Source organism: Lagopus muta, chromosome 6, assembly GCF_023343835.1.
Source record: "Lagopus muta isolate bLagMut1 chromosome 6, bLagMut1 primary, whole genome shotgun sequence".
In the NCBI taxonomy this organism is placed as follows: Eukaryota; Metazoa; Chordata; class Aves; order Galliformes; family Phasianidae; genus Lagopus; species Lagopus muta.
This window is the reverse complement of record NC_064438.1, coordinates 38,717,893-38,743,392: the sequence shown is the minus strand read 5'-3', so window position 1 is coordinate 38,743,392 and position 25,500 is coordinate 38,717,893. Positions and strand designations below refer to the sequence as shown.

Sequence of the window (25,500 nt, the reverse complement as noted above, 5' to 3'; positions counted from 1 at the left end):
TCACATGTCAGTGCCAAGCCAGCACTTTGAGACTCCTGGTATATGACAGAACTTCCTAGTGCTCTCACTGAAGTCTGCACCTCTCTTCAACATTCTGCAGATGTGCTCCTTCCCCAGCCCCACTTCATGCCAACCACTCCCTGTGCTGGGTCCCCATGTGGTGCTAGCTCTGGCATGGGCTCACATCAGATTTTCATTCCCTAGCAGCAGCCTTTCTCTCCTTCCCCTCTTTCTGAAATGACTAGACAACAAATTTCCCTTCTCCATCCCACTTTCCCACAAACCTATAAACCAAAGCTGTGCCAGCTCCTTTTAGCTCTCCTGAACTGACTCAGACTTTCCCAGGCAATGGCAGGATACTGTTGGCTGACTGCTATCAGACGGGGATTGCTTTGTAGTACTCTTCAAGCAAAGCAGAAAAGGAATTTTTGAATGTTATTGTATGTTGGGATTGAGCGTAACCTGACTCGATAGAAGTAGCACAGCTTCTCTTGCTTACCGTTCATAATTTATTTTACTGTGAGAGAAAATGAGAATTTGGAAGATTCTTCTTTAAGACAAGAAAATGCACACCAGAATCATCAAGAGTGATTTTTCCAAAATATTTTTTGGTGAATAACTACACTTTTTTTCCTACTGTTTCTTTTCATCCCTTGACACTGCTTTTACTACCTTCTTCCCTTAATCCTTATTTCTCTTCAGAGCTTCAGGCTGCTCTGGGTGTCACTTAGCACTGATGTTTCATGAAGCTTGCAGTTTGGCTGTTCAATCAGATCTGTGTGAGGGAAAGACTGGACAGCTGGCACCCACATCATAGCATTTCAACCATCCCTGCAGCTCCTTCATTAAGATATTTTCCTTCTGCCAGACTTTGTTCAAGTGATGGCTTTATTTGTATTTCACCACAAGAAAGGGTAAAAACAGGTTTAAATCCCATGTAAAGAACTCATGAGACAAAAAGACCCAGATTTGAAATACTGTAATAATATCCCCAGATACTCTTTGCTTAATGACCCTACAGTGCTAGTCATCCTGATAAAAAACTTCCCACCCTAGGGATCAGACAGACCTTTGTGTGCTATACAGAATCCCTCCAGGCTTTATCACCTTCTGATAATGTAACTGTTGTGTGCCCACTAACAGCCAACCCTGCACTACATGATCTGAGCCTTCTAAGGTAGATCCAGATGTGGTCCTTAGCATCCCTGTGGAACTGCATAAGGTAGCGCTGATTCACATGTTTGCCTTGTTAAGATGTTATTCAAGCGGAAATGTAAAAGGTATTGAATCATGATCATCATAAAATTGTTTGAGTTGGAAGGAACCTTATATATCATACGGTTCCAACTCCTATGCCATGGGCAGGGACATATTCCAGTAGACCAGGTTGTACAAAGCCCCATCCAACCTGGTCTTGAACACTTCCAAGCATCATAGAATCATAGCATCATAGAATTACTCAGGTTGGAAAAGATCTTAAAGGTCATCAAATCCAACCGCGACTTAACCATACTACCCTAACTCTAACAGCCCTCTGCTAAATCATGTCCCTGAGCACCACATGCAAACAGTTTTTAAACACATTCAGGGGCGGTGACTCCTGGAGGGGAGATCATACCATGGTTTGATGGGAGATTTACAATGGATGTACTGAGACTGGCAAAACCCTTCTCATGCTAGGCTGGCAGTGCCTGTTGTCTGGACTCCATATTGTTCTCTCTGTTGTGTTTTATAAGTCTTTGGTATACCACACTAGCAATTTATACTGGGATGGTAAAGAAGAGGAAATTTTCTTCTCTTTTGCCTAGCATTACAAAATGCTAGGTGTACCACTACTAAACTAATGAAGTCATCTTTCTTACAATCAGTGCTTATAGTGGTTCAACTTCAGGTAAGACGAAAATTGTAATAAATCACTCTCCTTCTCTTCTATGATGTAATCTAATTGATATATGCTAAGGAATTTCAAGTGTGAAAGGAAACTGTCAAGGTCATCCTCACTTCTACATTCCTTGTACCATACCTTAAAAATAATTCACGTGAACAGCCAGGTCCCATCCTACTATGACTAAGATGAAATTAGAGTATAATTTAATGAGAGAAAAGTTAGGTTAGACTAGGAAACAAGCCCCAAATACTACAAACAGGCTACTTAGCAGAGTGCAGACCAGGACCAGTCTGCCTCTCAAAGCCAACCCACCTTTCCTAGCAAGGGAGGGCTAAAATAGGACCTCATTTTACACAGTGCTAAGCTACTAGATCCTCCGTGGGGAATGAAAGGCAGCTGCGTATAATTGCCAGGAGGTATAAATGCTGGTACTGGTCAGCTGGCATTTTATTTTCTAAGCAAGATGCTGGTCTGATTTGTCACCAGCCTTCTGGCAGTAGCCATCTCAGGCCAGCAGCAGCCTGGGTCCCCTGGTACCCCACTTCTTGGCAGTAACATATCAGTGCAGCCCAGGTCACAGAAGGGAAGACTTTCACTTGTCTACAGACACAGTGCTCCCTGTACTCCCTGTTGGACCCTGCTGATTTACCTATTTCTGACTACTTGTAGGTAACTAAGCACAGCACCTGTGTTCTTCTCAGAGTCCTTGTCCATGGCTGTTTTCTTGTCACTACCAATGAGCTGCAGGTTTATTTGCTTTTTCTCCTCACTCAGTGAGAAGTTTACAGCCACCTTTTAGGCCCCACCATTACCTCTAATTCAGTTGTACAAAGCACAGCTGTTCAGCTGCAATTTAAAAGCCTTTAAGACGAATGGTGCTATTTGTAAGGTTGACGTTCTTGATTTATACTGCTTATAAACAGGAGAACCCTGTTTTGTTTTTGTAGGGGCTGGCTGGATGTTAGGAGAGCCCTATGTTGTCCTCAGCACCCTCACCCCTCTGTTCTGGCCATTCTGTGACCTCACTTTCACACCCAAACTCTGTGTTCCAGGTTTCTCAGGAAACCAGGGCTGTTTGGTCTCTGATGGTGTCAGCACCCAAGGACAGGATCAGATGATGTTTTGGCTGTGAGAACCCCCAGGAATATCAGAAGGTGATGCCAGATCTCTGGTGAGTCTTCTCCTTCCTTCTGGTTGGTCTGCAGGTTATACAGCTTTGTATGAGAAAGGCAGACTGCTGCATTTGCAGTCAGAAAGGAGCTTAGAAAGAAATGGGTGCATTAGCCTTATTAGTATTCAACAGATTCAAACTTCTTTATTGCCTATTTGCCTGTGTGTTCCTCAATAACATGTGGTTTGTGAACATACCAGCATTTAATGGGGCCTCAAATCAAGTATTCATTTGTCTGGGCAAGTAATGGTGGTGCCAAATTTGGCTCAACACTTATTATTTTATGCAATTTATGCTGAGGACTCCGAAACCTTTCCTAAGGGGAGAAATCTAAAGCTGTAACACAAGAGGATTTCTGATGGAGCCTGAGCAGAACTGATGCATACACTTCAAAATCTTTCAAGTTTATTTAAACTACACTATGTATGAAGACTGCTCTGAAAATAATGCCTCCTCTTTTATTATGTTGGCCACAACATCAGAGGCAGCTGTTGGTGGTATGGCAGTAGAGGCTGAACCTTCCCACCAATATTCTGTTTTTTATGTATATATCTTTCCTGTTTTTTTCCCCCGTAGGTTCTACATGAACCTCCCAGCTAGTCCACTCATTAGAGGCCACAGCAGGGTCACATTTGGCTATAAAACAAAATATGATGCATAAACCAGTGGAAGGTTTGACCCCAAAGCAGACCTCCATCAGCTTTGATTCTGTTGCCAAGTTTGTAAATATTTTTCTCTTGCATAGGCCAAACAACAGTGGCAGTTCAGATCCTTGCTTGTCTGTATATTCTTCTGGCCAATATTCTTCTCAATTCCAGTCTGCTTATCCTGATGTGGGCTGGGCCTGAAGATACTTTTTGAACTCTCAAAGAACAGCTTTGTTTTAAATTCCCTGGCAATTTGCCTTTGCTGTCACAAACCCTTCCTCTGGAGAACATCCTCTGTTTTAGGCAGACACCAATGATGGTTTTCCTACTGCGGCCAGATATGGGAGACTGCAGACAACTGCTGTACTTTGCCAGAGACATACTCAGTTTTGGCACACAGGTTATTCCGTGACATATACGTAGTAACATCAGCTCAGGTCCTAGCCATTGACACCTGCTGTGCTTATCACAGTAAACTAGACACTAGGCCTTAGACACTAGACCGTATGAGGAGCAGCTGAGGGAACTGGGATTGTTCAGTCTGGAAAAGAGGAGGCTCGGGGGAGACATTATCACTCTCAACAACTACCTGAAAGAAGCCCAGGTTACAGTGATAGGACAAATGAGAATGGCCACAAGTTGTGGCAGGGGAGATTCAGTTTGGATATTAGGAAAAAATTTATTTTCCAAAAGAGTGGTGATGCATTGGAACAGACTGCCCGGGAGGTGATGGGATCACCACCTCCAGGGACTGGAGGTGTTCAAGAACAGTGTAGATGTGGTGCTGAGTGACATGGTTTAGTGGGCATAGTGATGGTGTGCTGATGGCTGGACTACATGATCTTAGTGGTCTTTTTCAAGCTTAATGATTCTATGATAACATAAAACAACAGCTAGGGCCCATCCAAGGCACAGCCTGGTAGCACTGGCTGGTACAGAGTTAGGGACAGCATGAGTCTTGTTGACCTAATCCCAAGAGCCATCTTTAAGGGAGTTCGGAAGAGGGTTACTGAAATCACCCTCCAGAAGTGTGCTGGGTGTCTTTCCCAAGTGGGAGGGGAAACACCCGAGGTGGCATAAAGCATTATTCTGAAAATATGAGAAGCTTTTAACTTGAAGCAGAAACCAACCTCTAATAAGTGAGAGGCAATAACCAGTACGGATATAGGATCTAAATGCTCCCTACCAGATGACAAGGGTGATTTTCATGGACATTGCAGTTTAGCTGAGTTAGATTTACCAATTTTGTATATTACTATGATACATTAAAATATGTAATTGTCGTAAAGAGCTGCAGTGGTGCTCAGTTCAATTTTTACCTTCTGCACAGCCAAATGCGGAATAAAACAAAGTATTAAAAATGTAGCTCAAGCAGGACTTTTTCCCTGAAACTGTCTGGTTTCAGCATGACAGGCCTCAGCTTCGCAGGGCCACAAGGTGCTCACAGTGTGCTCACAGCTGATCACATGGAGCGGTTTTGCAGAGCTGCGACATGCTGTGAGCAAACCACAGAAGGAGAACGCGTTGGTGTGCTGGTGCTTCGACCTGCTGCCAACGGGGTTTGTCCACGCAGCCTGCTCTCTGCGAGATGTTGACTAATGTGGGTACAGGTTTGCGAGACACGTAGTGAACTGTAATAACGAACCGCCTGGGACCAGAAGGGATTTTGTGTGGTGCTTTTTCAGGGGGTTGCAACTTTTGAAGGCTTCTGGAGAACAGAGAGCAAACTTTCATTTGAAAGCACCCCTCCCGGGCTGCGGACCGATTCGGCCGCCCGGCGTCAGCGCCGTCACCAGGCCCCGCGGGCGCCCGGCCCCGGTCGCAGCCCCACCCCGGCCGGGCCATCCCACACGCCTGCCCCGACCTGTCGGGGTCGGCCCGGCGCGCGGCGAGGCCCGTGCCCGAGACGGCCGGACGAGGGGACGGCCGCGGCGCGGTGAGTGCCTGCGCGGAGCCGGGGCTCGGGCCGTCAGCCCGTTGCTGAGGCGGGGCCGGGCCGGCGCGTCGCCTAGCTGGGGCCGGGCCGGCGGAGGAGGTCGGGCCGCGCCGCGCGCTATGATCGGCACCGTGCTCTGCTACGTGCTGCTGCCGGCGGTGCGGCTCCTCCGGGCCCTGCGAGGTAACCCGGCCCCGGGCGGGCGGCGGCGGGGCCGGGGAGCGGCCGGGGGGGCGCGCGGGGCCCGGCCTTCCCTCCGCCGCTCTCCGGACGCGGCGGCGTTGCCTCCCATAAGGCGCCGCCCTAGGGCTGGGTCGGGCCGCGGGGGCCTCGGCGGGCGGCCTCCGCTCCTCGGGTGGAGGCCGCGCCGGGTCCTTCCCCAGCTCCGCCGCCTGGGCGCGGGGAAGGGGCCCCGTGCTGCCCGGAGTCGCCTTCTGAGGTGGCGCGGCCCTTTCTGCTCGCTCGGCGCGGCTCGCCGCGCGTGCGGCTCCGTGCGGTTGGGTTTGGAGGCGGGCGTTTTGGAGGCAGGTCCCGACCCTGGCTCCGAAGTCACGGATTTTGTTCTTGGAGGCTCTGAGCGTGCTGCCTCGGAGCCGCTCTGCGGGTCCCGGGGAGACCTTCGGAGACGGCCAGCTGTGAGGCCTGGTAGCCCTTAAGCACCTTCAGTTGGGTCTGTGCAGGTTTCACCTGGTTTCCCCGATCCGGCTGTGGCTTCGCAGGCCCTGGTGCTGTGTTCGTGTAGAGCCGGCCTGACCGAACCGGTTCTCACGTCTGTGGCAGCCATGGCTGCAGGCTGATCACAGCGACCGGCTGGCTGCCCTGACGTTCAGGTCTTGCCTTATAAGCTCCTATGATAGCCGTGTCTGTAAGGGTGTGTGGAAGTAAAGTGCTGGTATTTGTGACAAACGTGAGCTTCATTACAAGTGTACAGAGGGGGGTTGTGGGTCTCAGTGCTACATTTCTGATGCACGCAAAAAGCTTTCACAGAAGATACCAGCAGAACAAGCGTACAGTTATTGCTGACCCTTGTGTGTTACTGCTATGGGTGACTGCTGCAGGGGTACAGCAGAAAAAAGGGGATTTGTAGACAACAGAAATCCCTGCTTAACATCAGGGACTGGTATCTGTGTATGGTTTGTAGCAAAAGATCACTACTGTCATCTCTGATGTCGATAGAAGTAGAAAGAGTCCCTGTCATTTTCTGCTTTACACCACCAGTATTCAAGAGTGTTATGTGAACAGCAGATTATGTATACATATTTATTTATCACAGATAGCGGTCACCAGGTGGCCATTAATTCTTATCGAGAATTCTTCCGTGCATATATTCTCTTTAATAAGGCTTTTAATTGCTCATATCTGTCCCCCTGCTTCTTTACTTTTCATCTCTAATTACAGAACAGTTTTTCTAGCACATTGCTGTGATGTGACCATTTTTAATCATCTTATCTGAATAGTGCATTTTACCAAATCTCTGTAAAGAAACTTGTTCCAAGTTGTCACCTTCAAAGCTTGGCTTCTTAACCCACGCACCCCATCAGCTAACTTGTACAGATGTGTATTTGAGAACAGGTCCAACTGCCACAGCACCTTTCAGCTTGGCTGACTGGCTGTGGTGCTGCCTGAGCGAGAATTGCACTTACTCAGGTTGGTAAAGGCATTGTTGTGCTGTACAGTTTCAGTGACTTTGACTAAAAGCTAGCTATGGACTGTGGTCTAACATTAAGAGGCAGGGTAAGTTACTCAGATTGTAACTCTTTTTCTTCAGAGAAGTCGTTTGTTTGGGTTGCTACACTGAATGGTTATATACAACAGCAAATTAACTGGAGAAAGAAATAATGAATGGGAAAGCATATTCATCTGTTTTATGGTTTTTTTTTTGTGTATTTGTTTTTAATGGCAGATGCTTTCTTTACCTGTCGAAAGAATGTGCTTCTGGCGAAGAGCACGTCCACCCAGATAGAAGGCATCTTTGCTGCAACCAGAGGAAAGTTGGTCCAAGAAGAGCAAGAAGCCCTGCTCCAGCAGTGGCTGGAGGAAGGAGCGGGGAGTTCATCAGCCAGTGAGAGTGCTCCAGTAGTGGGAAACGTATCGGCTGCATCCACCAGCACCTGGTTAGAAGGTTCAGAGCTATTGATGAGTAGCCTTAGTGACCTGAATTCAGCTCCAGAAGTCGTGTGGTGTGCCAATCAGCAGCTCACAGAGCTGTGTGCCTTGACTTCTTCAGAACTGCAAGATCATGCAGAGACTAAACTGGAAAAATTACCAGCAGAGGAAACAGTGGCTGTAGTAGGCAGTGCACCTTGGGCAGCTCTGGTGCCACACGCGGATCCCCAGATAGCTGGCTGTGCCACTATCAGTGTAGAAGGGCTGAATGAAGACCCGGCGGTGCTGGCGTGGAGTTTAACAGGTGGCACAGAGATGGTGCCAACGGAGCTCCCTGCCTGGCCTGCTCAGGATGCTGTGCAATTCTGTCCTCTCCCAGCAGAAGTACCCTACCATGGTCAGTGTCAACAGCTCTGGATCTAATTTTAGGAATTTGTATTGTAGAGAACCTGGTTAGGTTTCTGTTTCTGAGGGGAGTAGGTCTGGGCTTACTATCAGGGAAACACTGATTGTATCAGACCATACAGAACTGACAAGATCTGCTAGTGAAAGCTATGAAGTCAGGTTTTGCCTAGGACAAGCTGATCACAGCTAGAAGTGTCTGTGCCAGTGGGCTGTCTGAATATTGATACATTACTTCCCAGGAGCTGTGCCTGAGAAAGCTCCCAAAAGCTTGTTGAGCTTTTCTATATGCTCAACTGTGGTCTTCTGTTACCTCATCCTCAGTGGCAACTAACCAAAGGAATCCAAATAAAGCATCTGAAACCCAGAGTGGATGAGAATTAGGTTAGAGGCTTAATTACCCGAGCTTAGGGAATGACATTGATATTCTGTGTCCCAGAGGAACAAAAAAATCTGGAGGCTATCCAGAATGGCTGTAATTTGGCTTTCTCTTTTTTTTTTTTTTTTTCCTTTTGTTTATTAGAGATTTTATGGAGAGACTGGGAGGATCTTTCTGTCCAGCCTTGTGAGCTAGAATTGGGCTCAAAAAAAAATCCTATCTTTGAATTTCGTGTCATGTCTTACAACATCCTTGCCCAGGACCTGGTGGAACAGGGCCATGCTCTTTACCTGCACTGTCATCCAGACATCCTGAACTGGGACTACCGCCTTCCAAATATTTTGCAGGAGATCCAACATTGGGATCCTGATGTGAGTATGACTTAAGCCCTTTACATGTTAGTATCACTAGAATTTGAATTTTTTGTTTGATCTAATTGCATTGTGGCAGTTTTTTTTTTTTCCTTCTTTTCTTTAAGGGTGAGGAAAGTAGTAGGAAGAGGGTATCTACGTGGTAGCTGAATGCTGATTCCTCTGAGAACATTTTTTTTGCTGCCTTTCTTGTTTTGACTGTGTTTTTTAGCATTTAGTAATACTTAGCTAACAGAGGTTAACTTCATAAACAGCAGAAGTGAAGGAAGAAGAGTAATGTATTTTTGGGGGGAAGGGCTAAGTTTTTAAGGCAGCACAGAAGAGGGGACTCACATAAAAGAGGACTTCGCGACTTTCTCTGTGAACCCTCTTTGCATGATGAATGACCTTTCGCCTCATCACTGATAAACTAATGCTACCCAGAAAGTTATCACTCTCTAGGTGGGAATTACAGGACACAGTTGCAATCGTGGCCTTTCTATTGCAGGGTTAGTATGCCAGCATACTTTTGCACTTTCTTCCTTCCCTGAAACAAGGTAACTGGCAAATACTGTTGGAGCAAGTGAAGTCTCTGACTTCCTTCCAGGTTCTGTGTCTACAGGAGGTGCAAGAGAACCATTACAGGGAGCAGCTAGAACCAGCGTTCGTGAAGATGGGTATGTCCTGCTTTTACGTGTCTGTATGCCCAGCTCATGGCCTGGCTGAGCAGTGCTTCCCTCTTAGTCTTCAAAGCATTCAGTCTCGAAAGAACTCTTCTTCCTTTTTATTTGAGCTGCTGGCCTCACTTCTGAGCTATCTGCCTGGACCTTTACCCTTTCATTTGTAACTGACTTTTCAATTTGAGAGGTCAGAGTAACAAATCTGTCCTAGGAGGACAAGGAGAGAGAAAAGACATGATTATAAATTATAGATGGTGATTACTGGGACAGAATTGGGTATAATGCTGCACCCAGAGCATTGTAACTGTATGTTAGAATAACTAAGAGTAACTGTATATAACTAGGAGTAACTGTATGGCAGAAAGTATTGCGGCTGAAGGAAGAAAAGCACTGCTCCCAAGCAGTGAGTCTTCTCTTATGTGCCCCAGCACTGCTTATTGCTAGAGAGAGCTGAGGCTTAGGGGAGTGCTGATAGGGGCTGTAAAATGCTATGTTACTAAGCAACCAGTGCTTTACAAGTAGAGTTGCTTACTGGCAGATGGCGGTTGATTTTTTTTGTAGTTAGAGCCTAGATCTATTGTAGAAACCAGGCTGAAAATTAACACAGTTGGAATGCATAGGGGTTGGAGAAATAATCCTTCTGGGCAGTCCTTCTGGATTGAATTGTGTTCTTCCAAATCATAGCAGGTACCTCTTCTACAAGTCTGCTATACTAACTTGCTGAATTTGAATGGAATGAGAGCTTGATGTAGCAACCAGATTAACTTTTTAATGGATGATGTTTTCTCTTCAGGCTTTGCTTGCTTCTATAAACGGAGAACTGGGAGAAAGACTGATGGCTGCGCAGTGTGCTACAAGCAAAGCAGATTCCAGCTAATCACTGTCAGCCCCATCGAGTATTTCCGGCCTGGCCTGGATGTCCTCAATCGGGATAATGTGGGTTTGGTGCTTCTGCTGCAGCCCCTGCTCCCAGAGGGTCTTGATCTGAAGGCAGTCAGTCCTTTGTGTGTCGCCAACACACACGTGTTGTTCAATCCCCGGCGGGGAGATATCAAACTTGCCCAGATGGCCTTGCTCCTAGCAGAGATTGACAAGATTGCAAAAACTGCTGAAGGTCAGTACTATCCTGTCATCCTGTGTGGCGACCTGAACTCTGTACCTGACTCACCGCTTTACAAATTCATCCGGAATGGTCAACTTTCCTACCAGGGAATGCCAGCCTGGAAGGTAGGTGCCAGGCAAAACTGGGATTGGGTGGCTCTTTACTGCGCGCTGCTGGAGAAAAGCATGGCTGTATTCTTCCTCTTACAAGAAAGAGTCCCAGTATTAAACTTAATTATTCAGGACTCATCCCCAGTGCCTCCAGCAGCGCTGAGGAAAGAAGTAGAAAAATGTGTGCATGTTGCTTCCAACACTGCTTTTTTTATTTCTTTTGAGCCAGACCAGTTATAAGAGTTACTTCATCTCACACCCTGGTTTTCCCTTGCTGTGGGATTTCTGTTGCTGGGTGACTGGAAGTGTAGGGAAGCACAAATCCACCAACGCAACCTGAAATTTTTGTAGGTGTTTGATGTGAAACCAGTTTTGCCCATGAAATGGTTACCTATGCTGGACTCTTCAAGTGGCTACCTGTTAATTTATATCCATGCTTAGATATGTCTTTGGCTTTCATGCAAAATTATCAATTCAATAACACATGTCCACGAAGTATGTTCTGTATGGTGGCTTCTAGTTAATTGAATCCATGCTCCGCTGCACTGCCACTGTGAGGGCACTTTCCTGTTTTGCTCTTGGTGAATGCATATACATACATTGTCTATAGCTTGCGGAAGTTCTGTTGTGTGTTGCTGATGTTTTCCTCTGCTGATTGTTGCCTCTTTGCAGGTGTCTGGTCAGGAAGACCTTTCCCAACAGCTGCATTCTCGGAAACTGCTGTCCCCGCTGTGGCCGAGCTCACTGGGTGTAACAGACAACTGCCAGTATGTTACTGTGTGCCAGCCAAAGAAACAGGGTGAGCTCTAGTGTGTGCTGAGTATATGAGCTTGCTGTGGATTGAGAGTCTGTGGGCCTTGCTGTCTCCCACAGCAGCTAATGCATGTGTTATATGAGGCAGTCAGCAACAAATTCTATTCTTCTGTGCTTTTCCTTGGTATTTGAATTAAATTTAGTTTTTCTGGAGTCTGTCCCTGTAGCCCAGTATCTGCAATATTTCCCTAGCCTACAGCTGAGGATTCCAGGTAACCATTGCTCCACATATCTTTTATATTCTCAGGCTTGAGCTTTTGTGCAGTTGTAACTGATGTTTGGCATCCATAGCTTTCAACTGCAGGTATTTGTAAGAGCAATTTGGGTACTGATTGCATGCCGGAATTAGAAAATGCCAAGAGTCCACTTAAAAACAGTAATTGTTCTCTACTATTTCTAAAGTGGATTCTAAAAAAGGAGGCCACACTGAATAGTTTTTGTTGGAAGTCTGAATATAAAATTTGTATTCAACCTAATTTGCAGAACTGTTCTTTCTTTTTAGGCAGACTTGAGTTTCCTTAAGTTGCGAGCTCGCTGATCTGCTTAAAAATCCCTTGAACTTACAGTGCTTCAGAGGGAACATTCTTAATTTGTCTCATCAAGGTGCTGACCATGATGGATGCATTGACTAAAGGAATAGAACAGAGTACAGTTACTGCTGTGTTTACTGATTCCTGTTGACATGGTGTAAGGGTGCTTGGTATAACACTTGCTATAAATGTGACTTTGCTGCAGATATTTTATTTTCTTAAATCATATTTCTGTCTGCAGGCAGACGTAAGTACAGCCGAGACTTCCTGCTCCAGTTCCATTTTTGTGATGTTGCTTGTGAACGACCACCAGAGCTGGTCTTCTTGGAAGGTGTGACAGATGCTAAACCAGGTATTAATGGGGTATTTTTCCATCTCACAACTCTCCTAGCTGTATAGCAATGAAAAACTGTTGGAGGTAACACCTGGTACAAAAAGGGAAGACAGAAAAGTAGCATTCTGTGGCTGTATGATTATTAATTGATTCCTTAAGAGATCAGAGTATAGTCTTACTGCAGCACTGACAGTGTTTCTTAGGTACCTTGGGTTTCAAACTCTTCTGTAGGCTGCATCTGTGTACATCTGTCTGGAATCTCTCTACTTCTTTGCAGACCCCCCTCCATACTGGCCCAAGAACACTGCTCCAGTGAATGACCCTGATCTCCAGATGTTCATCCCAAGGTAATTTGAGGCACCTTCTGTGGCCTCCATGTTTCGCTTTCTGCAGCACTGAAAATCTGTTTGAAGTAAAGACTGAAATAATTGTGAGGGTTCACTGAGATCCCAGTAACTAGGTGATATTCTGGCACCATTGGGTCAATGAGCTCAAGAATGAAAGGAGTGGACAGGACTGGGTATTGGATATGAGGTAAGCTCGTGGTCTGCTTTGTGCAAGAGGAGTACATAATTCCAACTGTCTTTCTGCGTACGTGTTTGCAAACTCAGAAATAGTTTGGAGAGTTGTATCAGTAAGGGAACTTCCAACTTCACCTGTGACATCAGCATGGGGACTTTGAACTTTGTACTGCAACACTGAGCACTGCATCATCCTGTTTCCTTTCTTGGTAAGTTCTGGCTGTTCACTTGCAGGTCTGCAGGTGTTATCCGGCACGGCCTCAACCTGACCTCTGTCTACAGCCATTTCCTGCCACAGAGGGGACGCCCGGAGGTCACAACTATGCCCATGGGGCTTGGTGCCACTGTTGATTATATCTTCTACTCAGCAGAGCCTGTGATGAATGGAAACAGAGGAGGTGAGTGTGCCAGTGCAGTGTTTGTCCCTATGGTGTTGGAAGAGGGCTGTGAGGTGTAACATAGTTTAGCTCTGTGGTGGATAGAGCATTTTAATAATCTGGGGTAGATATATAGGGTGTAACTTTGACTGAGGTGATGCACAAAGCAGAAGCAACATATGCTCAGATATCTTGAGAAGACAGTGTTTGTCTTCCTTTTGGAAAAACTGAAGCTGCTCAGGTAAGGTTCATGTAGACTTCCAAGGAAGCCAGAGCAGAATACATTCTTCTTCCTTTGCTTAACTATTTGTGCTCCTGGTAATAAGCAGTGCTGAGTCCTTAGTTCAAGGCTTGGACTTCAGATCTGACTGAGACCGCACGTCCTCCTTTGAAGGAGGTGACTCTTGTTAAAATGCCAGCACATCTCTACTATCTGGAATGGGAGTTAGGATGATGGAAGACTGCATGTAAACGCATCTGGGAACTGCCTTGGAGCTGGTTTTGGATTATATCAGGATGAGCTTTGGGGAGGAGGTTAGAAACGAAGAAAATTAATTCCTGCTCAATGGGGAATTTGAAACTATCTTCAGGACTTACGGGAAGTTCCTTTCATTCCACTGTAAACAACTACCTTGTGAATTTAGCATATACTGGATTTTTTGTGCCTGCAAACATACAAAACCATTGAACTGCAGCATTATAGGATGCTCACTGCTTTCATATCCAGGCTCAAAAGTGCATTCAGTGTTTGTGCAGGTTGTCTTTCTTCATCAGTGAAAGGATTGGAAACCACTGTCAAGCATCTTTCTGCAAGTCTGTAGAGATTATCTGCAGCATCAGTCTACAGCTGCTGTTTTCTTCCACTTTATCAGGTCGCAGGCTGTACAGAGATGGAGTCCTAAAGCTGCTTGGCCGCCTTTCCCTTCTCTCTGAAGACATCCTGTTGCTGGCAAATGGCTTACCAAATCCATTTTGTTCATCTGATCATCTCTGCTTGCTGGCTAGCTTTGGCTTGGAGATCTCCAGCCTCGGAGAGGGTTAGTGTTGGTTCCCTTTGCCTAAAGAAAATATATTCTGAATATAGCTGTTTCAGACTCTGGAGTTACAACCAGCTTGCAAGAAAACTCTTTTATTTGACATGCCCAAAGAGTCCCTTTCTGCCCTCATGCCCTCACAAAAATACGGATGAGTCAGTTGGAGCCCTTTCTGTTGGTATTTTGTGGGTCTCTGCAAATCTGTGTTTCTGCACAGTTGTGTTCAGACATTGTCATCTCCTAAAGGGATCCTTGTTCCACAGCTTAATTTAGCAAATGTTTTAGTGCTGCAGGAACCAACCTTGCTCCCATGTTTGTTCCTTGGTAAGGTCTTCAAGGACCTGGGAAATACAGATGGATTGCTGTCTGCTTCTGGCTACCAAGCAGCAGGGCATATGTACACCAACATTCTTTCGCACCAAAACAATGTTTCTTTTAATTTCTGAATGATAGTATATGAAGCATGGTCTTTAGGAATGTGATGCTTCTTTTGAGAGTGGATCTGCTAACTGCTTAGAAATAGGTTTTTCTTAATAATGGTAAGGGCTGTATTGCTGGCAGTAGAGCTTGTGTAGTTGAGTAATTTCAACAAGGTCATCCCAGTGAATGTCAGGTGAAGAAAAACAAGGTAAAGCATGACAACTCCAGAGGCTGTATCTCTGGAGGCTCTCAAAAGAGAGATAAAAATTGAGAATGTGTTAGAGGAAGCAGAAACATCAAACGAGACAGTTGAACGTATTGTAAATGCCCCTACCTTCCTCTGTGTCTTCTAAATTCCGTTTTACCTCTCAGGGGACAGAGAGCCAACTGGTGGCAGCCTGCTGGGCAGGCTATGGGCTTTCTGGAGCTAGCCATGCTTAGGTAGGTAGGACCCATTGGACTGGCTCTTGTCTCTGAACAGATGCTGTTTCCTTGGAGGCAGGATTGTCAGTCTCTTGGTATCATCTTAATGTAGTTTTCTCAGCTTGTACAGTACAAAAAAACCCAAAACTGTACCTGGTCATGAGGCAGATTGCCTTGTTTAGTCTGATTTTTGGTGCTCAGTTTTGCTGTGAGTGAGGAAAGCAATATGGGACAAATATTTCTAACCTTCTGTTCGCAAATGAGGCGCAGAAGTCTTGTCCTGCCTCAGGATTTTTGAGAGGGTATGAATAGACTTGAAATATCATTTGCTCTTTCTGTGTTATACTGGGGGATTTTCATATTCTAAATGTTACTTTCTTTATTGAAAAATAAATTTTTTCTAATTTAATGAAAAATGCAAAGTAACTGCAGCACCTTGTGCTTCTGGCAGCTGAACCCTTAGAGGAGTTGCTCAGCAAGGCTTTGCTGGCTGGGATGTGAAAGAGGAGAATGTGGGTTAGCTACACAAAATAGTAGTAATGAAAATAAAGGGCAGGGGTAAGTGTGTCTAGCTGTTGTCTCCCATCATATCCTCACATCCCAGAGGTCTATTTGGCATCAGGGTTTATCTTGCAGAATGGTTTCGGGAACCATTCCCCTCTTTCCAAGAAAGCAAATACTGTTGATCCTTTAGAGCTTATTTCTGTGAACTGTACAAAAGATGTGGGCCGTGTGCTCTGTTCTGTTCCCATACAATTCTTAAGAACTCTGCATCCCCTTCTTGCCCCTGCTGCATGGTTTGTATTTGCCTGGTGATGTGTGGATGGCTTTTGCTACCCCAGCTTGGATTCTACATATAAGAGTCTGCACAGTGAACAGGAATCTGGAGGTAAATAAGTCTGCAGCTTTGATCATCAGAAATTTCAGAGTTAATGGTTCTGGTGTGGTGCTGGTGTTTGTAATTGGGGAGGGATGCTGAGCTGTGTATTTTTGTGGATGTTTTTTCTGAGAGTTGCTTCAATTTCTTCAAGTACTCTCTGATTTTATAATTGGTTTTATTTGTGCAAGGGGAAGAGAAAACAGAAATCTGTGCAACTGAGAGCTTTATTTTTCTGCCAGGCTGTTTGTATGTTGCCAGATAGCAGTCTGGTTGCAGATGACTCCCACCAGCTGGTAACCTTGTGAAGGAAAACTTGAGACATTGAATGTTTAAAAACATCCGGCCCAAAGCAAAACAAAAAACACTGTGACAGGTAGGGCTGTCACTTAACACTGTGACTGTTGGCTTTGGTTGTAACTGCTGGCCCAGTCCGATAGCCTGTTAGTGATAGGTGTGTGTGTGTGTGTGTGTGTGTCAAAGTCCTCCTGACCCTCTGCCGCTTTCCACTCAGACCCAAGAGATGTGCACAGTTCCCTGTCAGGTGAGCTGGTTGCCCAAGCACCTTGACACTCCTGTGATGTAGCTGAGTTTCAACATCACAGATACTTCTTCTATTTCATTCAAACCAAAGACTTGACTTTTCTTTTGGGTAACTTGCATTAACACAGCTCTCAGGGAGGCTTTAAGTTCCAGCTGTTTTGCTGGAAAATTGGTTTCACAGGTCAGTCTAACACTTTGTTTTTCAGTATATGTGAAATTGTATGGTATGGACTCGAAATAATTAATTTGCTAAACACTGTGGATATGGAGTCAAGTGCTTAGAAACCCTGGGACGATGCCCAAAAATCTCCTGCTTCTCTCTGAAGGTTGGAAGGCCACCAGTATCCTGCATCTCGCAAAGCCTTGGCTCACACATTTTCTTGGGCATTCATAGATTAAACTGTTTCAGAAATGCAGCTCTAATAGTTGATTGTTGTGTTGTTTTGATCACTGTTCCTAAAGCTCTGTTGTAGACTCCTACAGACTTGACCTGTTTCAGGAAAGAAAAACTTCTGTTCTAGAGCAATTCAGAATTAACATCAAATGGATCTGGAGACCTTTGAATGCCTCTTGATGTTGGAGGCAAAGTTTGTAGATGGGACAGATGGAAATAGTCCCTGCCACTAACACAGCAACTATTATACAGTTGTAGGGGAAAACAATGTATTCTCTGATGCTTTGAGAATATCACATAGTGATATAATAAAGGACTGTGGTAATCAGCAACTTGTGATGGGAAGCAGAATTAGGATTCCAGATGTAGCTCTTAACACTGTTTCTTGACTGAAGCGTGTAACTAGTTGTCATTTACATAGTTTTCTGATACAGAGAAGCCTGGAAATGGCTATGAAAGTGGAACGTTAATATCTGCTATAGCCAGAAGAAGGAATTGAACTACCTATGTCATCTTTGTGGTAGTGATGTAGAGCTCAGGGAGGTTGGTACTTATGGAAAGGGGTGCCAGAGATCACTGGCAGCGTGTGTAAATATCTGTTATGTCCTAAGCTGCACAAACATGCAGCTGTAGAGGCAAACACAGATTTAACAACAGCTTAGGTTGCACCACAGCTGCTAGGCCATATTTAATTTTGCCATTAAGATAGAAATTGGACTTCTCTTTCTTGGTCTTAAGTTTATCACTTTAGGAAGATGCCCTTTGTGACCAGTTCTTCCAAAACATATGGGATAGGAGGAGTAATATACAGTATAATTTCTCTAATTTCTGTCTTTTTGTCAGAAAATGAACCTTGGCTCCTGCTTGAGGCCTTCTTTTTCTGTGTCTTTTTCTTATGAGGTATCTTTCCAACAGCTGTTTTCCCATGACATTGGATGTAAGATCCAATTATCTTTTAAAGTTACTGATGTTTATTTTCTTCAGCGGTATTTTTTTCACTTAGAAGCTATGGGAGAATTATTTGGGGCTAAGTCATATTAAACGCTCAGTATTTTAATAGTGTCAAGCTGTAAGTGGCTTCCTCACCCCTTGTCTGAAGAGTTTAGTGGGAGGAGTGGGAGCTCTGAAGGCAACACTTAGATAGGAGTAACTCTTGTTGTAAAAACAAAAAAATCCAAGACTTACTGTTAGTGCCCTGTATGCAACCTTCTTTGTAAGGCATGGGAAAACAGGGCCTTCATTCCTTTCCTTTAAAGAATCTTCTAGAAGACCCGAGAAAAGTTGAGCATCTCAGAAATGCTCTTTTAAGGACAGATCAAGGCATGCTTTGTGCTCCTACTGATTCTGAATGATGTTCTTAGTTAGCACCTTGCAGATCAGAGCTCTGCTAGAGTGCAATTTCTCCTCCTGGTTTTTACCACCTTACTAATGAATGTTTGCTGTATGTACTGTTAGGACTTTGCAGACAGTCAGCGTTCATCCAAATACTGATCCTTTCATTAGGCTTCCTGTTGTGCAGGTTAATTGAATTGCTGTCCGTACCTGACCGTAGCTGCCTGGGTCGTGGTGTTTTTCATAGCGCTGTCACTGAGATGCAGAAGGTGGATGCTGGCTGCCACTGGCAGTACTGCATGATGTTTCAAAGTTTGGTACTGAGTTTCTGTAAGAGAACTCCCTGCTGTAACAATAACAGACACCTGCCTGACCAGCTGGCATTTTTCAAGTTCCTTGCTTTTGTCAGTTGTGTGAGCTTGGCTTCTGCTAACGTGAGCTTTCTGCCACTTTCCACTGAAAATATCTAGTCTTGAAGGTCTTTCCTCTTTTATTTGTTTACTTCATATGTAGCCTGCACATTCCTGTGCTCTAAGGGAATAGGAATGCTGTATAGTGGAGCTGGAAATTTTTTCCTAACTGTGGTTACACAAACACAGCAACTTTCAAGGTGCTGAGGTGGCAATGAGTGAAAAACTGAACTAGAAGTTGGCATGCACTAGAACAAAAGATGTATTTGTTCCATCCAGTCTTTCCTTTTACACACAAAAAAGACTTAGCATGAAGCCTTGTTGTTGGCTTTTTTTAAGTCTGCATTGATAGTCTGCTGCTTTCTCCAGCAGTCTTAATTTTATTCATTTACTGACCACTTTTAGCAGCTGCTCCTGAACTGGGAATTGAATGCAGCCCACCACCACCACCACAAAAAAACAAACAAACAAAAAACCAAAACAAAACCAAAAAACAAAAAAACACACCCATGTAGGTGTCAACAGTTTCTTGGAATTAAGATGAAAGTCACTGCCAAAATGAAAATACAAACCAGGAAATCCAACTTAACTAAATTAATTGAAGTTTGTAATGGCCTCTTAGCCAAAGTATGTCATACACCTTTCCATAATCCTGTACTCCTTGTACATGTGGTCCTTCCGAGCTTATTTCTGCTTTTTCGTGGGTTTCTACATGCTTCTGTGCATGGGAGATCCTTAAATTTTGCAGTCTTGGGCTTCTCAGCATATTAGATGGCAGTGCTTTTTGGTGATGGTGTTTTATTATTTTTAATTAGTGCTTTTAGCTGCTTTTCCCAACAAAGGTTTTTCACTGATGTCCAAGTAGTATAATCTCTAATTTAAGAACCTAGAATTGCAGGAACTGTCTTACTGGGGGACAGCCTGATAAAAGAGTTAGCAGCAAGTCTCACAAGGATCTGAAGTAGAGGTGTATAGAAGTTGCAGTGCTTGATTATTTTTTGCTATTACTAAATGCCTAAAGATCAATAACAGAGCATGGAACAAGAACCTTTTTGCTGCCACTGAAGTCTGTCATCTTCTGAGCTCAGACACAGACTATAAAGTCTTATGATGTGATTACTTTCTCTTGTCTGTTCACACCACCTATGAGGTACCATGCAATTACTTCCCCTTGAGACACAAATTGTTTGTATAATTAACTTAGCTGAGAGAGACTACTGCGTGTGCCATGCTTTGGAGTGACAGGGTAGAGGATGTTTATTGCCTTCTTCTGCAGTTGCATATACTGTAAGCTTGCTCACCTACATTCTTATTACTCATTTCCCTAGAGAAGGGGTATGCTATGCCTGAAAGATGATAGCCTAAATAAAGTTGGATCCCACTTGCTGGGGAAACGTACTGAATGTTGCAGCTGACTGTCCTTTATTAACCCAGAATTTGTCTGAGAAGCCCTGGTGAGGTCATTAGTCTGGAAGGCCACTAAACTACAGTGCTTAAACAGAATTGCTTTTCTGGCCAGGAAGGGAAGCTTGATCATATGTTGAAGAGTAAAATAGAGCAAGCAGAGGCTTGCGTTAACTCTTAGAATATTGACTCAAGTCTAAAATTTCTCCTGCCTCATCCACTAACTTTATTTGTGCAGCCTTGCAGATGGCAGCTTAGAAGAAGAATATGAGTTTAAGCCTTTGCCACACAGCCACAGAAAAACTTCTTCCTGTCTGGCAGCTGCCTTTGTCTACAAACATACTTACCCTTCAGATGCTTGATGAAGAATGAAGGTCCTTCTATGGCTTTTTTCCATGATACTGCAAAAGCGTAGGACGTGTATACATAATTTGTCTGATACCATCACTCAGTGTTGTGGTTTTGACTTCTCAACTAACTGACAAAGGGGAAGTTTAAATCAGAAAAAAAGACAGCACAGACACCGTGTTATCTCTGTACAAGCTGACAGCAGTACAGAGGCAGTTTTATTGTCTTAAGTGTCAAAGGAAGCAGGAAGAATTATCAACATGAGGGCTATGGAAGTGCAGTAAGAACTAACTCTAAATAAGAGTTCTGTGCTGGCTACATAAAGACACAGAACTACACCAATTAATTACAAAAAGACACACATGATATGATTCTTAAAGAAAGAAACCTTCCATTTTTTCATTAGTTCTGAGCTGTATCAGTGATAGATAGCGATGTAAATGGTTTTGGAATGCCCTATCCTATGCTAGAGTGGAACAGTGATGTGCATGGAAGGGGACCACTGTGGCCCCACTAGCACCAACTCAACCCTGGCCTGGAGGGAGACGCTCTGCTCTGCAGAGATCATGGGGATTCAGTCGCCTTCTTGGCCTAATTGAATTGCTTGTGAGCAGACAGAGCCAGGGCACCACTGAAGGAGAGTGCTTGTGATACAAGTAAACACCTGCTTGGAAAACAAACAAAAAATATTAAATTCCCTTAGGAGTTCAGCTTAGCTGTAGAGGAACCATCTCCACCTCGCTCTGGAAAAGCAAAAACCAAGCTAGGATACAACTTGCTTCCATAGGTTCAGTTATTAACTCCATAATACAGGTCTTAATATTAATAGGACAACAGTGCAAGACAACTAGAATACATGGTATTATTTCAGCCAGACTTGCACAGTACACATGGGACACAGGCCCATCCTGCTTATATTTAGCACCTGATTATCAGGACCCCACTTGAAATACTTAACTTAGAAGAAGCAAGTGGTTAAAGCAACCAGCCTCCTGAAGTAATTCTTGAGAACCACTTGAGCAGGGTAAGGCGCATCTGATCCAGACCTGCCTTTTGGCAACAATAGGGTTCTTCTGTTAGTTATAGTTTCTTAAACTGCAGTTTAAGGACAGTTATGTTTCAGTCTGTACAACATCATGTGAGCCCACCTTAAGGGATAGGCACCTGATTAAGGCTTCCACCTGAAATACTTAAAAAATAATTTAAAAACCCCCCACATTAAACATCTGATAACAGTAACACACTACTGTATGATCACAAACTATGTTCCAACCACAGTTCTGGAGTCATTTATTCTAGTAGGCATCCAAGCATACTTTGTACTGACCCATACAGTGGCACACAGGTAAAATAGTCATAGTCAACTGAATAAAAACACTCCACTCCCAGCTAAAACACTTGCTAACATATCTTAAGTTTCTAAAGACTTGTTTAGCTTTTCACATTTTAAAAGTTAAAAACAAACAAACAACAACAACAAAAAAAAAACAAAGGCCAGTGTGTCACAGACTGATGAAGACTTGATCCCACTTCTCAGTATATGATGCTGAGTGACACCATGGCAGAAAGTTCTTGGTTTTGCTCACTTATGCTTTTATCCATGAAAAAAAATTGCAATTGGCTAGCTGTCAAAGGGACTTCTCTACATAAAAATATGAATATCTCCTCATTTCAAGGTTTGCATTATATTTAAGATAGTTTTGCCAGTAGTAGGTCAGCATTTGTTCCAGTCGCATCTTTGAAAGCTGACCTGGACTTCACATACAACGTAGGCAGTATCTATGCAATCTCTGTATTGGAGGCAGTTCCACAGGATTCACAAGGGCTCGTATGCAGAACAGACATCAGAGGGGACCTACTGAATAGTGAAGATTTATACCCCAGAGCTAAATGAACAATCATGTTAATATGTAACATTAAATAATTAATAGGACTCCTCAAGAGCCATGTTTTTTATTCAGCAGGCACTAAGGAGTACAAGTTACACCCTACATCCTTGTTTGCATTCCTTTCCTGCAGTTGTAAAGGCTGCAGAACTGTGACAAAGACTCACCTCTAGCCTTTTTTTAACAGATAAAGGCAGACAGAGCAGAAGCCAGAGTAGCTGGATGAGGGAGCTGAAGTGCAGAAGCAGGGTTCATTTTAAACTGTGGCCTCAAGTTTCTTAGGGCATAAGTCTGGGTTGCACTAATCCTCTGTGTCACGGGACAGCTGTCTTGTTTGTTAGCAAGGAAGCTAAACTTCATATTGATGTGATTCATCTTGTAATAGAGACTATAGGGAACAAGAGCAGAGCAAGAAGGGGAAAATTGGTCATTTTCCCTTTCATTGCACTCTGTTGAACTGGAGATACAGAGCAAAAGGCAGGGCTTCTTCCACACAGAGAAACAGAAGGTGGCTTGAAATAGTAACCCCTAGTGTCTGTTCCTGTGTCCATCCTAAGGAGTCGTGGATACTAGATACATAAGAAGAATTAAATGACTCCCAACGTACATAATTGTGCAGCTAAATCTTAAAAGAGGATATTGTCTCTGGCTACAGCTGGTGAGTGCTCTCAAGGATGAAGATTAAGAGACCTTGAACTCCACCTGTCATTCATTCTTTAAACATCCACTTCCTTGGTTTTCTAACTATTGGCCTCAGTTACATCCTGCAGGAAAGTGCTTAATTAATGGGTCAAACAAAGCATTTTGTTTTTAGCCATTCTGCCCTGGTGATCTAACACTGCTTAGCATCCCTTTTGCTCACCACTTAAGAAAACATCATTAGCATGCAGCTCACCCCTTCACTTACCACATCTTTCCTGAAGTTTTCTCCCACCCAATGCACTTCCCCTTCTCTCCAGCTAAAAAAAACTCAGGTCTGTCCAGCTATTAAATGTGCTCTTTATGAAGCTCCTAATTATTCTCAAGCTCTCCAGTTATTCTGAGTAATCTAACTTGCCAACCAGAGTCATGGTTTGGATGCATCCTAGTTTCATGCGACTTAGGTTTTTTTCCTGGATTTCTTCTGCTTTAATAAAACCTGACATTCAGTTTCCTTTGATGACTGCTGCTTGTGTTTATTATATAATTCACAGTGGCACCTGAACTTTCAGTCTGTTGCATAGCAAACAGTAGGCAAAGGCAGTTTTTGGCTTCCAAATGATCCATGTTATTTACAGTTAGCCGTGGTACCTTTACAGCTAATATGATTGTTAGCACTCAGATGCTAAATATGTTAATTTACAGCCATAGGAGTGAACAGAGGATGGATTCAACAGGCTGCTTGGCTTGCTACTGCCATCTATTTTTAAGTTGTTGCATACAGCTGGAATGCAAGGAAGGGGGCAGGTGTTGCACTGCAGTGTGGAAACAAATATCCTCTTCTGCAATAACCTTATCTTGAATCAGCAGCAGGTTATGCCACCACCCGTGTACCATCATCATCATCTTGGTGATGCAGCAGAGCAGAAAAGTACAGACAACTAAGAGAGTTCAGAAGGACAAACTGCATGGTACGGATGTAGCGCCTGGCAAGTTACATCACAGTTAAGGATGTACAATTAGGAACCTGTAAGGCCTGAGTTAAATCGCTTGTGGGTGGTGCTTTGAGGATTAACACTGCTTTAACTTGGCAGAAGATCTGATTTGTTTGGGGATAAGAACCCATTCTCTGCCACCAGAATAGCACTGCTTATGAGCGTGGCACAACTATCCTGCAACAAAAAAAGCCCTGATGGAGCTGAGCTCCATCATGGTTCTAATGAGTCCACAGGAAAGCGTAAGCCCAGTTCTAAGTTGTATACTTAGTACTTCAGAAGCTTAGCTCCTTGTCAGTTTTGTTGTAAAATGGGTCTCAGTTTCTTTCCAGGACACTGCAACTCTCAGGCACAAATTTTGCATCCCCAGATCAGTCTACCAGATCACTGCAATGCCACACTGTTCTGATTTATGCCAACTCCAGTTTCCATGTCTTAGACCTCTAAGAGAGACCTGACAACACTCCTGATTTCTGACAAGCGTTACACAGCGTAATCAGCAGTAAAACACTCCAGTCGAAGCTATAACCAGGCAGAGGTCCAGCCTGACCCTTGGGGGAAGGTTTGCTTAAGTGGTGCTGTTAAATACTGCAGCTCTCCAATGAGCCAGAACACAAGCACAGCTCCAGGACTGGGATGGGAAACAACTTTCAGGAAGCTTGATGCTGAACTGGTAGGAAAGCACCTACAACCTCAATGAGCAGGGCTTCCTCCCAACAGGTGCCTATAACTAGCACTAGTATCAGTGAGGGAGAAGCATGATCTATGTGGAAAGGAAAAATGCTTGCAAAACCTGTTCAGATCAATAAATTCTTCTTTAGGTATTTTATCTTAAAACTTATACTTCAGTGACTGAAATGCCTTCCATAAGCTTTCAATTTAGCAGTCGCTACAAGTTAATAGTAAGACTGATGAAGAGATGACTTAAAGTTCAGGCTGCCAGCCAGTCCCAGCCTCCCCTGCTGGGATGATGGATGTTTCTGTGCCTGCTTTCACATGGCAATGGCTTGGCCATATCTCGACCCACTTCACCACAAAAAGGACATGCTGCAGCAGCTCCTCAGAGTCACAATGACTTGAGATTATTATCTGTCTACTCCCTCAGAGCAAATGAAATGTATTGAAATAGGATTAAACATATAAGATACAATTTCCCCAGATGAAGATGAGGCCCTTACATGATCAATAATAAATTGGGCTGAGAAAATTATGCCCTCTCACAAGAGCATTGCTTTCAGAATGACAAAACCAGGAGTTTTTGCACAAGATGTGGGGTCATCTCATTCCAGCATCACTCCTTCCTCTGCTCTGCATAGGCTCAAGACTTGTGTGCAGATAGGGAAGAAGTACTGTTGAAGAGATGCTTAATCTTATGTGCTGTCAACTCAAAAAATTGACAAGTCCACTGATCCCACTCACTTCCTACAGTCCCTGCAGCACACTCTCACA

At 44.1% G+C, this 25,500-nt stretch overlaps 1 protein-coding gene across 2 annotated transcripts; it reads left to right on the top strand.

Annotated features, from left to right (window-relative positions):
* The first annotated feature begins 5,513 nt into the window (after window positions 1-5,513).
* Window positions 5,514-19,289, top strand: ANGEL1 (angel homolog 1). 2 transcript variants are annotated; one of them, XM_048949004.1, is made up of 10 exons: window positions 5,514-5,642; window positions 7,546-8,145; window positions 8,674-8,900; window positions 9,487-9,556; window positions 10,353-10,786; window positions 11,444-11,570; window positions 12,356-12,466; window positions 12,726-12,795; window positions 13,204-13,367; window positions 14,219-19,289. In XM_048949004.1, exons 2-10 carry the CDS (start codon window positions 7,779-7,781, stop codon window positions 14,386-14,388), a joined length of 1,740 nt encoding a protein of 579 aa, XP_048804961.1. In that variant the 5' UTR covers window positions 5,514-5,642; window positions 7,546-7,778; the 3' UTR covers window positions 14,389-19,289. The 2 variants fall into 2 exon arrangements, with proteins under 2 accessions (XP_048804961.1, XP_048804960.1); XM_048949003.1 differs by lacking the exon at window positions 5,514-5,642 and adding an exon at window positions 5,704-5,825.
* The last annotated feature ends 6,211 nt before the right edge of the window (window positions 19,290-25,500 follow it).